The sequence below is a fragment of the Odontesthes bonariensis genome, chromosome 8 (assembly GCF_027942865.1).
Source record: "Odontesthes bonariensis isolate fOdoBon6 chromosome 8, fOdoBon6.hap1, whole genome shotgun sequence".
In the NCBI taxonomy this organism is placed as follows: Eukaryota; Metazoa; Chordata; class Actinopteri; order Atheriniformes; family Atherinopsidae; genus Odontesthes; species Odontesthes bonariensis.
The window spans coordinates 7,098,926-7,112,807 of NC_134513.1; the positions used below are offsets into that span (position 1 = coordinate 7,098,926).

The following is a 13,882-nucleotide window of genomic DNA, read 5'->3' on the forward strand; positions in this document are numbered from 1 at the left end:
AAAATTTCGCAGCAGTTTGAGTAAACACTGTACATGGAAAATTTTACAACTTGTCACTTTTGAGTGAACTTCCTTGTTGTTACAGGTTATTGTTGGATAGGTTATTATCATTCATTGCAAAGCTTAAAGAGATGGTAAGCGTTGGTGCTTTTCTTAGTCCCAGCTGATCAGCGGCAGGATACATTGACCAACCACCACGCATGCAACGGCAGGGAGTAACATGAACATGTTTGGTGAAAACGTTTGTAAAGATGCAGTGTAAAATTCAATGCAATGCAGCATTTGCTGAGAATGTTATTACCTTTTTTTCTGTTATTTTAGATGGTAAGAATTGTCATTTCTCTGGTCCCGTTCTGGGTAGCTGTCAGTTTAACTCCCCTGTTACTTAAACTGATGAGGATACAGAGCTGGTTCCACCTTTGAAAAAACAAGCAAGACAAGGCAGCATCAGCTTATCAAAAGCTTTTTGAGATATTTTTTTAAATGGATTTGACTAATGAGTTCTAAAGTACATTCATCCATCCATGCTTCCTTTATTAGAGATGGGATCAATCCTGGATGGGTTTGTAAGCTGTCAGAAAGGCAGACTGTCGTGAGCAATCATTAAAAAATAACCAATTAACCTGACATGGATGTCTCTGTCTCTGGAACCAAAGCCTGAAGAGGGAAAAAAAACAAACAAGAAGGGCAGAGCAACTGTTGGCTACTTTCCTCATGAAATGCACAGTATGCTTTTTGTAACTCTTCTGCTTTTCTTCATTTCCTCAATCTTTTCCTTGTGACTGCTATTGATTTGGTAATGGGAATCAATTATGTATAATGGCTTTTACATGGGTTCACTTAATAAGCAAGTACCATGGGTAGATTATGCAACAAACCTTCTGCACATCCACACTCTGAAAAAACCCAATGCCAGAAGAAGAGCATGTTTGATCAACAATTCAAACCAAATTCATAAACAGATTAGAAAAACTGAAAATAATCGAATAAAGCACAAAGTAGCATGACTGAATACCTGAATTACCTCTTATCATCTTGTTTTCACTTTTACAAACCGCAGCATGGGGAATAGCCCTGACACATTCAAAGTGAAATATTCTCTCAAGAGAACAAGCACCCACTTCTCCTGATGACCAAACTGATACGTGGGAGTTTATGGAAAAGTCTCAGACAGCGTCAGTGTGTGACATAATGACTCAGCTTGTAGGCGGCCTCTCCACCACGTCAAAAGACCCCACCAGTTTGTCTGAAGTGAAAGCAGACCGCTGGCCCATCCTCAAGTTTCACTACACGCTTGGACATTACACCCCTACAAATACGTGCAGAGATGAGCTCTTTCTTGGAACTGAAAACACTGAATTTCATGAGCTAGATTTGAGAAACCTTGGACTTTTGCTCCATATGAGGAAGAAAGTAAGTAGCATTTTTCCTTTTTTTCTTTTCTTTTTTGTACTAATAGTGTTGTGCACGTTAACTAGCTAAATACTATTTTCCCATACTTTGTCCTTTATCAGCTGTTTCCTTGCTGTCAAATGAGACTTTTGTATCAGAAAAACCACACAGGCTTACAGATGTATGAATGTAGCTCAATTGTCTTTTAAAGACAGACATGAATTCTTTTTGATTCAGGAAAAGCAAACAAATGCAGCAGTGTCACAACTGTATAATATAATATAATAATATTATATATAATACATTACTGTACAGTAAAGTACACTTCTGGGTAAAAAATAAAGACAGGGAACTCATTATGAAGGATGCCTCCTTTTAGAGCTGCATTTAAAAACAATCTAATTTGTTAAGATGTTTACGGGAACTGCTTCTTACAGTGCATCTGTTACACTTTTAGTAAAGGGAAAGGATGGTGAGCTGATAAAAGGGGTAATATTGATTTTTGAATAGATGTAGCCTAATAAAAGTGATCAATAAAGTCAGTATTATGGGTTAGGGCTGCAACTAACAGCTATATTTTATTCTGCTTGCTAAAAATGTTAAATTTTTAAAAAATTGTGAAAATGTCATTCAGGTTGATGTCAGGATGATGTTGTCACTTAGCTTGATCACCCAACTAGAAGTCTAAAACTTAACATATTCAGTTTACTGTCATATTTGACAAAGGAAAACAACAAATGTTCACAGTCTGCCTTTTCTGTTGCCACAGTCATACATGTGAAGTGTTGGATATATTGAAATGATCCGTAACTTTTCTCTGGATTCGCTGGTGGCTTCATTGTCTGCAGCTCTCTTTTGGGTTTAAACTGGCATTTCTACTTGGAAAATAAGATATATGAGAGATTTCTATACAGCTGTCTTTATGTTTGGAAAGACATGAGAACCCTTAACACCACCTGGGGGAGAAAAGTGATCGTACTGTCCGATGCACTGAAACAATTATGGAAACCATATGTAAGAAGCTGTCGAGATCAGTAAAGTTTTGTTTGTCTGCTCAGATGTGTGGATACGTTGACTTGAATGAATCTAAATCAGATTTGTTGTAAATTAATGCACAGTAGATAAAAGTACAGGATTATCGCTACCTTCGTAGCTGCAGTGTATTATGTGTGATATAAGGTAAATATATTGTATTACTTTTCTTTTCAGATCTTGAAAGTAACTTGTTTCCTGCTGAGTCTGTTATCAAGTTTGAATCTCTGCTCTGGAAAGTTTGGAAAACCAATAACTGATGATGTGAGCAAGCTGTCAATATTGGTGAGATTGCTGAACTGCGACAGGCTTGATACATATCACAATTACGGCGTTCTGTCCTACCTATATATGCTGTGTGTTCGATAACTCTTTCTACAAGACTGATACAGGGTATAAACATTATTCTCTGTCATTATCCCTCCTATGTAGAAGCAGAATATTCCCTCCGATTATGAGATTCCTGTTAATTACATTCCCAAAGAAGTGGTATGTATGCAATGGAGTGAAACAGTCAAATAGCAAATGAGGGCTGCTTGATTTTATATTGACTGAAATATTATCTGTTTTTGCACCTGCTTTGCAGGCTGGCACCTGCTGGGTGGTGTTAAATATCTATCCTCTGGAACAAAGTCTTCGAACGCTGTCCAACATGTTTGGTGCCATCTCCTCCAACAAAGATAATATTGTTGTCTTCATTGCAATGCTCAAGAGTTTACGCTTTACCTTTGACCACGAGGAACTGGTGGGTGTGAACAATGTCTGATAAACGTAACATGTTTGTGGAGGGATGTGTTTTTAAAAGAGTGTTTTTAAAGTTAAGCCCTTGTTAAAAAAAAAAAAGATGCAACTGTGAAAAACATTGTAGCTCAATTTTAGGGAGAAGTATGCGACATTAAGTAACTGTTTTGCATATTTAATTGCATAAGTGGTTTGTTGGCTGATCCCACAGGAAACAGCGATGCAGGTCTTCCAGTGTCACTATCAGGAAGGGAGCTTCCTGTCCGGTCTTTACTTTGACTACATTGAAGATGTCTTACAATCTGCCGCTCAAGGGACATTAAGCTTCTCATGCAAGCCACCACCATGCCATAACCATCAGCAGACACCAGGTACATAATTGATTTGCATTTAGGGTCTTATTTTTGTGAATGCTTCAACATTTGAAGGAAATCTAGGTATTGATTTAAGGTCAGACGAACACAGCTGTGGATAGGAATGTGTATGATCAAGGGAACCAGCCTTTCCCATATCACATTTCTGATGAGTAATGTAGATGTAGTTAGTTACATTTCCAATCATTTGCTTCTTGTAGAGGGTCAGGGGGAGAGTCGTGGATACAGCTGGTCAACGAGAACTCCCTTGCTTTTGGTGCTCATCCCCTTCACAGCTTGTGTTTTTCTCATAGTGTGGCAGGTAAAAGAACCACGTTTTAAAACATTTATTGCTGTGTCAATGAGCTTTTCTGGAGCAAACGTAGAAAATTACAAGTTTAATTATACAATCTACATGCCTACTAAAAATACAAGTAAGAAATAATTCCTTTAAATAAATAATCACTTTAAACATTTGGTGCACTGTTAAATGCAAAACATGGGGTGGAAAGAAGGCTGCTGAGGGGCTGAAACTTTTAATAAGAATAAAAATAAGATTTTTTAATTAAATTGGCTTTTAAAACAATAATTTTTGCAAAGTGTTGATAAAATAAGAAATAATGCAACATGGTCGTAAACCTGCCCCTATCTTAATGTTTTACATTACTGGCATGAAATTACACACTTCAGGATCAAGATTTATGACACCAATGACACTTAAATATAGATTCAAAGAAATCACTACATCCTGTTCTTATTTACATCTTACACTGCTCCACAACTGTTTTGGAAACAGGGTTGTGATAACAAAATGCTAGCATACTTTAACATCATGCTAGCAAGTGTGAAGACCTTTATTCTTTTTTAAACATCACTGGCATTAGTTTCATTTACAGTAAACCTGTCTTTGTTGGTATGGCTACTTGCTATGAGCAAGCTACTGTTAGCATTAGCAAAAAACCCTTGAAAGTTAATTAATTTTTCATATTTTGTCTACCAATTTCCAAACTTCTTTTTGATGAATTGTTTCTATTACTCAGACGGATAATTGCTTGAATGTATAAATGCTCAATAATGAGATTTCTAAAATAATTTATCACTACGACAATACCACAGCACTTTTTTTACCCCCCAAAATCCTAAATTTCCTTTTCACATTTAATTGTTCAGAGTATGAGGTCTGACGTAGCTACATTTAGTAGCCTGAAAAGTTTTGCTTAGTTTTCTTGCTCTTTTTGACAAATTCCTCTAAGCAGAAATATTATTGGTGCTAAAATAACCCCAACTACACTGACTTGTGTGTCAGTTGGCCTTTATGGTTCTGTCTGATAAAACCTGCAGATAATGTGCTCTCAATTTTGTGAGCACTTCCAGGAAGGAAAGGCTTGTAAATTTTACAGCTCATCAAATATTTAGAATTCCTTTGAGAACCCGTTAATGTAATGAAGCTCACGTCTAGTAATATGTGCCATTTGTAAGACAAACATTTGGAGGAATACTGTTGAAGAGATAGATTTTTAATGTAATTTTTATTTTATTTTTTAGGTCAAGTCTGGAAGGCGTTTACCAATGTGCAACATTGTAAATAACCAAATGGTAACTCCTGACATGATCCCAACAGTGTCTATCTCCATCCCACTTCAAACACTCACCCACGCTGCTAACACTCAGCCAGCGGGGGAGGCGATCGCTGAACATCAAAGTGGATGAAGCGTGATTAACAAAGGAGGGAAAATTGGACAGCAAGATAACAACCCACTCTTCAGGTTGTTCTGTCACTGGCAGAGGCCTGCTGGATAAATGAGTCTGGTCTGACACTCCTCTGCTTTCACTCATCCGAGTGCATGCGCCAGAGCTACTGGATGAAAAAAAATTACAATAAAAAGAATAAAACAGAGTTATTGAAAAGCAGATGTGTTGCAAAATTCCCCAGATTCATCATTGGAGGCAAGAGCTCTCCTGAATAGCTGGTTATTTGACGAAATAGCCAGCAAAGTAAATATATTATCTTGTCTTGGCTGGTGAGTAAGAGCATTTGGCTGGCCTATTCAGTGAAGTTCAACACTCAGTGAGTGTTGTCGTGCTTGTCTAGTTTGAAGATGTTATCAAAAATATCTGTGGAGCCTCAAATCAAAGTGATACCATGCTGTTTGGACAATCTTTTCTTTATTTTTGAAACGGGACTGGGGCCATCAACTTATTGGCTGCATCATGGCTGTTAGTGAGACTGTCTTTTCTATGCAGTACAATCACGTAACAGTCAACACATTGAGTTTCAACCTGCTCCCATACTCTGCCTGCTGCTGAAATGTTTAATCACTAGATGCAAGCACATTCCAACCAAGATTTTTTGCAGTCACACCACTGAATGGACTAATGCAGCTTCTCTTGTACTTGTTGTTGACATTGTTATGATCTGTGACCTGCCACAAATTGCAGACCTGCTAGTCACAAACAGCACACTGAGAAGTTCAACAAGTGCCCCACTTTTTGAATCAAAGATCTGACCAGATGGCAGTTAGCCATTTACCCCGAGGCCCTTTGAATCCAGTCATTGTATTTCAAAGCTGTTGCCCAGAGATCTATTGGTGCTCCTCAGCCACAGTGAGTGTGTTAGAGTTTTAATGCCTCATTCACAGAGTCAATCACGTTCAGTCATGAGAACATGACTCCCCGAGTGTGAGCGCTCTTGTACTGTATGTGTCAGCGACAGGGAGCAAGAGACAGGACAGACAGGACGAGGGAGAGTGAGGCAGATAGGGACAGATAGATGGATGGACGGATGAGCTCAGTGAGAAGCATAAGGAGGGCTTGTTCTCCTCACAAAAGAACAGGCCGTAGGCAGGAGGAAATGCCTGTTAAAAACACGGCCAATGTCGACAGATCCCAATGAATCAACAGGCTAAGAATCTCTCCAGACCACAGGCTATATAGCCTCAATGACAGAGGCTGGTTAGTATAACAGTTTTCTGTATTCAAATGATTTATTTCCAAAACACAACAGTGAAATAAGGAAATATCTTTATTAATGTTTTTTTCCTGTTATAAACTGGGTTTAAAAATGACAGCACTGCTTATTGTTCTCTTAATGTACAACTTGTGTGACTTTTGTGTTTGTATTTTGTAAAAATGTGAGATATTTAATTTATTTTGTTAAAAGATGAACCTCTTACAAAATGTAATGAACCTAACTTACAGTTGCAATGTTGCAAGTGACAAACAGACCCATTCATGTCACGAATGTACAGGGGCTAGACAAAATACTGTGAACATAGGACGAAAATGCCTTTAAAAAAACTGAATCATAGCAACTGATTCTACAGTTGGTCACATCAATGTATTTGTCAGCTCCCCTATAAGAATGTTTTTGGTTTGAGTTTCTTACTAGTGTTTTCCCTTGTCTCTTCAAGTGTCTGAATTGTTCATAAAGCTGAATTTGCGGCATTTTGGGAAGATAATAGTCTTTTTAACATGTTTTGATAATTCACATGAATCCTCAATCGTTAGCTAATTAACATTCAGTGAACATTATACACCAGACAGTTATTATTGTAATGTTTGAGGAAATGTCTGTCCCCCTTTTTTTTTTATCATCTTCTGACTTCTTCTCAATACTGTATAAAATATATAAAGACACAAGTTGTGCTTCATCCATATATCTTTAGAATTAATTGAATAAAATTACACTGCACTCTTCCAAAAAAGTATTATAAGAGGATCCACCATTGTTTCACATCCTGTTTGATTGCAAATATGATACTTTTACCTGTAAAATGTTTTGGTGACTCAGTATGTAATAATAAAAACTGTTTTGTCCTTAAAAAGCTATTGAGTTAAAAGTAAATTAAAAGAAGACTCATGCATGCATGGGTTCTCTCTGAATATTCTGACATCCTCTCGCCGTATAAAAACATGTATGTCAGGTTAATAAGTTACTCTAAATTGACCCGAGGAGGGAGTGTGTGTCTATGGTTGTTCCTCTCTGTGTCTGTGTGGCCCTGTGAAGGACTGGCGACCTGTCCAAGGTGCACCCCGCCTCTCACCCAACGATAGCTGGGACAGGTTTCAGCCCCCCCCTGCGACCCTGAATTGGAGTAAATGGGTATAGAAAACAGACAGATGGACTATGGCTTTGAGCTGAACATAACAAAACGGCAGCTCCATTTAACACCTGAAAACAGCTTGTGGAGTGTTTCTGGTCCTTGTGTCTACAAAAACAAAATTTTTCAAAGCAGAATTTAATACTTTGAAGATGTACATTACACACTCCTATCAATCACTCGCAGGGGAATTAAGACGGCAACTATTCAAATAGTTATTCTCCAGTAGGTTTTGTTCCTCCATAACAAGACGGGGCTTTTATTCTGTACAGAAACATCCGCCGGAAGTCGTCAGACTTTTGTTTTGGAAAGCCGCTACCCAGCGGTCGCCATTATTCTTCCTGGCTTGACGTCCAAGATTAGACGGTTTAATACTTTTAAACACTGTATTTTAGGTTAGACTGCCTCTGTTTAGAGCAGTCAGTTGACTAACTACTGAATTAGCCACGTATCTCGAGCCCAGTATGGACAGGCGGTCCAGTAAAACAGGTAAGTTGCTAAGCTAACGTCGGCAAGCTAACAGTATCTGCCGCCGAGAATGATGATCAGAAAATAAAATGCTGCGCCGTCCATCTGCTGCTCTAAACAGAATGTTTTCTCCTAATCACAAGCCTACGTGAATACACCAATGCCTGTTTTGTTATATTTTGGGCGATGTATAGAAGGAAGCTAGCAAACAATCTTAAGCGATTACGGTTGAGGTTGTCTGATTTAAAATGAAATTGTCCACCGTCCGGATGCACGGATCGACTGTTAAACAGCAGACTATCACTCAGGAGAACTCCTTCAGGCAACAGTGTAATGAACACCCAGCTAACTAAAGTTTGAATCTAACTCTACGGGAGATTGGCGCTCAATCTCTCCATCACAGGACACGCAAACGCGCATTTGTACAACCCTCTGCAGCTCATCTGCAGCCTGGGAAGCTTGTGGTTAGCACAGCAGCGCCCCCTGCAGGAGCTCGTGGCTCTACTTTAAAAACCGCGTTGTTATCTTTATCGTTTGGATTAAGAAAATACGCAAACACCATCAGTGTTTTATTCTATCTTATTCGGGAAAGAGAGGGTTGGTAATGCCAGAAATCAATAAACAAACTCACTTTTAGGTCCAAAAATGGTTTGAACTATGACTGTGGGACTGCCCTCATGATGCAACAGTCCAGCTGTGACTGTCATTGATATGCTTGCAAATGTAATCTTTTCCGGCTTGCTTTCAGGTGCTGGAAGTGCCCTTCCCTTGGCATCCCTTCGTCTTTTGGCTTCTCCTCTGCAGCTGACGTATTCGTACATATGGCAGGTTATACGGCAGAGAAATGTGAAGCATTATGTGAAAGTGGAGGAGTTTGTGACCATGGTCACACAGATTGTTCCTGAGCTCCTGAGTTTCAAGCAGACCTCCCAGCTAATCTTGGGTTTGCGAGCAAGGGTGAGTTTGTTTTCACTGGCTATGTGTGTGGCGAATAATAGAAAGGAATTTATCCATGAAGTAGCTATTCAAACAGTGCACTTTGTGGGGGAGAGATAAGATATACAGTAAATTACAGTTTATAATTCAGGATTAATAATCGGAACCCTCTCGCTATCAGTTTCCACAAGCTTGCCTCCCATTGAATGCTCAAGTTGATACTCCGTTTCATAAAAGGTCAATATTTTTCTTGGTTTTCATTTTTCTGTGAACCACTGTGTCATCTTGTACCGTAGATTATCCTGGAGCTGCTTCACAAGGACGGCCCACCAGATTCCAAGGCTATCCAGACTCTTATAAATAAGCTGAAGGTCCCCTCGTCTTCAGCGGTATGCACGCATACATTTCAATATTGAAATAGAATTTAAAACAAATTGCAATGTAGAATCTTAGGGCAGTAATTAAATCAGCCTGTTTGTATTTCCTTTGTCATAGAAGGATGTTGAAGTGGAGAAATCGCAGACAAACTTCATGGTGCTGGTACAGAATCTGCTTAAAAGCCCAACTGAGAGGAAACGCTTCTTCCAGGTGTCCACATCTGTCTTAATAAATCCCATTGCTTATTTTGACGTTACAATCACACCACAGCTTATGGTGTAAAACCACGGCACAGAATGTAGCTCCACCAAAAACAGTGTTTGTGAGGATAAAAAGACACATGATTTATGGCTTGTTCCTTTTGAATTAAGTGTTTTCTTTTTCAATTTCACACTTGTGCAGGAAGTGTTCCCTGTTCAGTACGGTTCTAAGTTTGACACGGCGCTGCAGGCTCTCACTGCAGGCCTGGTGTGCAAGCTGGAGCAGCTTCTTCCCGTTCCCAATCTGTCCCAGGTATGCAAACGTCATGTTCCTCAACACAGGACTGTGTCTTACTGATTGGCTCTGATTCGGTGGCACAATGTGCTCTTAATGTTAAGGGTGTGTATTATAACCCTTTCCATGATATATTTTATTAGATCCTTAAAGGAACTACACTCAGGATGTTAGTCAGCTGTAAGAAAGAGGAATCTTTTTAAAGACAGACAGAAGATGCAAATAGTTTTTATGTTGTACTGTGAACAATAATAAGAAAAAAGATCAAACCTAAGAGCTAAAAGGAGTGAAAATAAGTGCACTGAACATGTATTCGTTACCTCTTCTTCAGCTTGGTGCCATGATCTCATCCGATGCCACTGTCCTGGATGCATGCGGAGGCTTCATTCCTGACCCAGGTGATATGAAGACTCTTCTTCTGCACCAGCAGGCCAAAGGACTCATTGGTGTTAAAGGTATTATTTATGTTTTTGAAAGCTTCTTTGTTATGCAATACAAATGATATCCAAACATATTTTGTGTTAACAAGTCAGCAGGCAGATGGATGAGTGACTCAACTTGTTGGTCACTCTAAGTTGATAAATACAGAGAAATGCAGCCTCTCCTTTTTGTGCAGCAACGGTCTCGACTTCGGTGGGCGACTGTGTGCTTTCGTCGCTTGCCTTCCTGCCCAAACCAGTGGAACCGCCACCACCACCACCGCCGCCACAATCGCCAAAGCGACCGGAGGTTATCCACAGCGAAAAAAGCCCAGCCTCCCTAAGTGAAAGTGAAGATGTGGGTGGGATTTCAGATGACTCTGACAGTCAATCAGTCCCAGGTGGTCAAGAAGAAGGGCCATTAAGTCAAAAAACAGCTGATGGCAGTGCAGAAAAGGAAAAGGGTGTCGTAGCAACAGCTCAGGGGGAGAACCTGGTGCAGGAAAAGAGTTCTGCTCAGCAGCAGTCTGACACAAGTCCTCAAAGCAAAGGGAATGATGAAGCACCTGCGCCACCAGACAAGCCGGAACAACAGCGGCTGCCCTTGAAATCCATCCCTTTCAGGGTTGTTCAGGTGCCGGTCAAAAATACTCCCACTGTACAGAGTGCCGGTAGTGCTGGAGCAAAGGATGGCCAGAAGACTCAGCGAGTCACATTACATCAGTGGGTGTCACAGATTGCGACTAACTCGATGTCTCTCCCAGCCTTGCCGCCTCTTCCCCCAGGCAGACTAAGTGGTGATGACATGAGGCCAAGCATAAGAAGAAAAAAGCAGTTCAGGCACTTAACTGACCGATTTAGTTGCAGCGTGTGCGACAAGAGCTTCCCCTATCAGTCCAAGCTGATGGACCACGAGCGCATTCACACGGGCGAGAAGCCTTTCCTGTGCACGGCATGCAACAAAAGTTTCCGAACACAAGGGTTCCTCAACAACCACTTGAAGACCCACAGCACGGAGCGTCCTTTCGCCTGTGGGCAGTGTGGCAAGTGCTTCACCAAACTGCAGAGCCTGACAAAGCACATACTGGCCCACAGCGGCCAAAAGCCCTTCTACTGTAACATCTGCAACAAGGGCTTCACACAGTCCACCTACTTCAAGCGGCATATGGAGTGTCACACAAGCCAGATGACGTTTCCCTGCAAACACTGCAACAAAACCTTCCCAACAGCTTTTAAGCTGTCGAATCACGAGCGCTGGCACACCAGAGATCGTCCTCACATGTGCGAGCGTTGTGGGAAGAGATTCCTCGTCCCCAGCTTGTTGAAGAGACACATGGGCTACCACATCGGCGACCGCCAATACCTCTGCTCCCAGTGTGGGAAGACCTTTGTTTACTTGTCCGACCTGAAGAGGCACCAGCAAGACCACATACCCAAAGCAAAGATCCCATGCCCTGTCTGCCAAAAGAAGTTCTCTAGTAAGTACTGCCTCAGGGTTCATCTGAGGATCCACACCAGAGAGAGACCCTACCGGTGCACTCTGTGTGAAAAGACCTTTACTCAGGTTGGGAATCTGAAGGTCCACATCAGGTTGCACACCAACGAGCGGCCATTCAGCTGCGACGTGTGTGGCAAGACGTACAAGCTGGCCTCGCACCTGAACGTCCACAAAAGGACTCACACGTGCAAGAAGCCCTGGACGTGTGACACGTGCGGAAAGGGATTCTCTGTCCCCGGCCTCCTTAAGAAGCATGAGCAGTTACACACGAGGGAGGCCAACCCTGATTTCACCGGTAAGCGGAGGCACAGAGGTAAGCACAAGAAGCACTCCCTGAAGAGGAAGTATGATGAGGAAGAAGAGGGAAGCGATGACTACTAATCAGATATGCTTCGTGGTGGCCGGGTTCCTCATATCAGTGTTTTCAAGATTGAGTCTGATTAGTGATAGAATAGGTTGGTGTAGAAAGCTACAACACAGAGACCATGTGAACGTGTAACTCTAATTACTTGTTTGACTTGCTACCCTGTGGTCAATATTAGGTGACCATGTGGCATAGCCAGCAAAAAACGTATTTTGATCATTTAAACTTGAGGCTGAAGTTATAATCATGAGATACGTTTAGGTAATTGGGTTACCCAAATGTATGACATTTTGAGGAAAAATCAATACCAAGAGAGCATTTGTGATTATTTTCTGGTGTGTTTTTTTTTTTTTTAACGAATTATGTGTTCAACTTCTCTGCAAAGGAGTTGATAAGTTTGAAAGTTGGGAAATACTTTCCAAACATCACGTTTATCAAAAGGCTTGATACATCCAATGTTTAAAAGATGAGCATTGTGAAAACAATAAAAAAATATTTAAAAGTATGTGACTGTAGATTACCTGCTTATTATGTGGTTATTATAAAAAGTGCTGTAGCATCTGTAGAAAATGTTTTATCTTGTTAGTGTGTTCTTCTGGAAGCTGGTGATTCAAAACTGCTTTAACCACTCTTGTTTTGATGCAACTCCAAACTGTAACATTGAAGCTGCTTTTTATTTTTTTTTATATAGTAAATCTGCTAATAAGTGTTAATTTCTCTTTTCTTTCCTAAAATTTTTGTTGCTTTGATGGTGAAACACTCACCAGAATCGAGGTTGATTGCAACCATTTAAGATTTTGCAATTGTGATGAACCCGCATCGACATTATAGCTATGACATCAACCATGTATGTAACCCAAAAATATGTACCCATTCTCACTTTTTTTCCCTTTGTTTTGAGGCTTTTCAGAAAAATAAATACTTTTTGCAAAGGATCTGTTTTCTAACTGGTGTATCTTGTAAAACTGCAGAAGTTGCATGCACTGAAAAGGAGCAGTATAGGCTTTGCAACCTTGTGGATAATTTTGCAAGTGGACAACCTTAATTAATTGTCCTTATGGCAGAATTACAAAACTTCAGGGTTTTCAGGAAAAGGGCTCCAAGTATAAATGAGCACATTTCCAGTGGATGTGCAAAAAAACACTCAAAGAGGAACCACAAGTTCTGGTGTTTTTAAATTGGGAAGTTCCTAACCGAGTAAAATTATTCTAAAATATCAAATAGCAGCCATGATAAGAGTTGTTGGAGTTCTCTAAGCAAAGAGGCCTCGGTGTACTGGAGCATCATTTATGAAGGCAGGAGATAAATTATATCCCACAATTCCTTGCGGCTGTAACTCTCAAAACAATGCCAGCTGATTTCTTTCCTTTTTAAGAACGAATCTTCATAATAACGTTATATTGTATATGATATCTTATTGCAGTATTATGGTATAAATGGTATCCATGTAACAACGTGACGACAGTGTATTAGATGGGATGTCTAAAAAAACTTGTCAAATATCGAGCGGCCGAAGTTTTAATGATGTAGACCCACATCACAGCTTATTAAAAATCCGGTCAGATTTTGGAAAAATTTTCAAGACCTGTTTGTCTTATCCGTAACGTTTCAAACTGGGTAAAGGAAGTCATTATTAATATATATTTTTTTTATCACACGATCCTCTGACCGGCTCAGGTCTTATGACGTCACTCAAGCGACGGGAA

General features: G+C 40.2%; 2 protein-coding genes across 3 annotated transcripts; both read left to right on the forward strand.

Moving 5' to 3' along the window:
• The first annotated feature begins 1,275 nt into the window (after window positions 1–1,275).
• LOC142385759 (uncharacterized) lies at window positions 1,276–7,261 on the forward strand. The gene is made up of 7 exons (XM_075472471.1): window positions 1,276–1,413; window positions 2,602–2,709; window positions 2,857–2,913; window positions 3,011–3,169; window positions 3,377–3,536; window positions 3,740–3,840; window positions 5,064–7,261. Exons 1-7 carry the CDS (start codon window positions 1,402–1,404, stop codon window positions 5,226–5,228), a joined length of 762 nt encoding a protein of 253 aa, XP_075328586.1. The 5' UTR covers window positions 1,276–1,401; the 3' UTR covers window positions 5,229–7,261.
• Window positions 7,262–7,917: 656 nt separating this feature from the next.
• On the forward strand, window positions 7,918–13,078 carry LOC142385195 (uncharacterized). 2 transcript variants are annotated; one of them, XM_075471483.1, is made up of 7 exons: window positions 7,918–8,107; window positions 8,835–9,043; window positions 9,319–9,411; window positions 9,518–9,610; window positions 9,803–9,913; window positions 10,227–10,350; window positions 10,512–13,078. In XM_075471483.1, exons 1-7 carry the CDS (start codon window positions 8,083–8,085, stop codon window positions 12,191–12,193), a joined length of 2,337 nt encoding a protein of 778 aa, XP_075327598.1. In that variant the 5' UTR covers window positions 7,918–8,082; the 3' UTR covers window positions 12,194–13,078. The 2 variants fall into 2 exon arrangements, with proteins under 2 accessions (XP_075327598.1, XP_075327599.1); XM_075471484.1 differs by having other exon boundaries at window positions 9,521–9,610.
• Window positions 13,079–13,882: the final 804 nt, after the last annotated feature.

Excerpts from the sequence above, each read along its gene's own strand:
- LOC142385195 (XM_075471483.1), top strand. The coding sequence starts at position 8,083 with ATGGACAGGCGGTCCAGTAAAACAG. Across the intron at positions 8,108-8,834 it reads CAGGCGGTCCAGTAAAACAG|GTGCTGGAAGTGCCCTTCCC; the intron begins GTAAGTTGCTAA and ends GCTTGCTTTCAG. Across the intron at positions 9,611-9,802 it reads AGAGGAAACGCTTCTTCCAG|GAAGTGTTCCCTGTTCAGTA; the intron begins GTGTCCACATCT and ends ACACTTGTGCAG.
- LOC142385759 (XM_075472471.1), top strand. Across the intron at positions 2,710-2,856 it reads TGAGCAAGCTGTCAATATTG|AAGCAGAATATTCCCTCCGA; the intron begins GTGAGATTGCTG and ends CCTCCTATGTAG. Across the intron at positions 3,170-3,376 it reads CCTTTGACCACGAGGAACTG|GAAACAGCGATGCAGGTCTT; the intron begins GTGGGTGTGAAC and ends CTGATCCCACAG.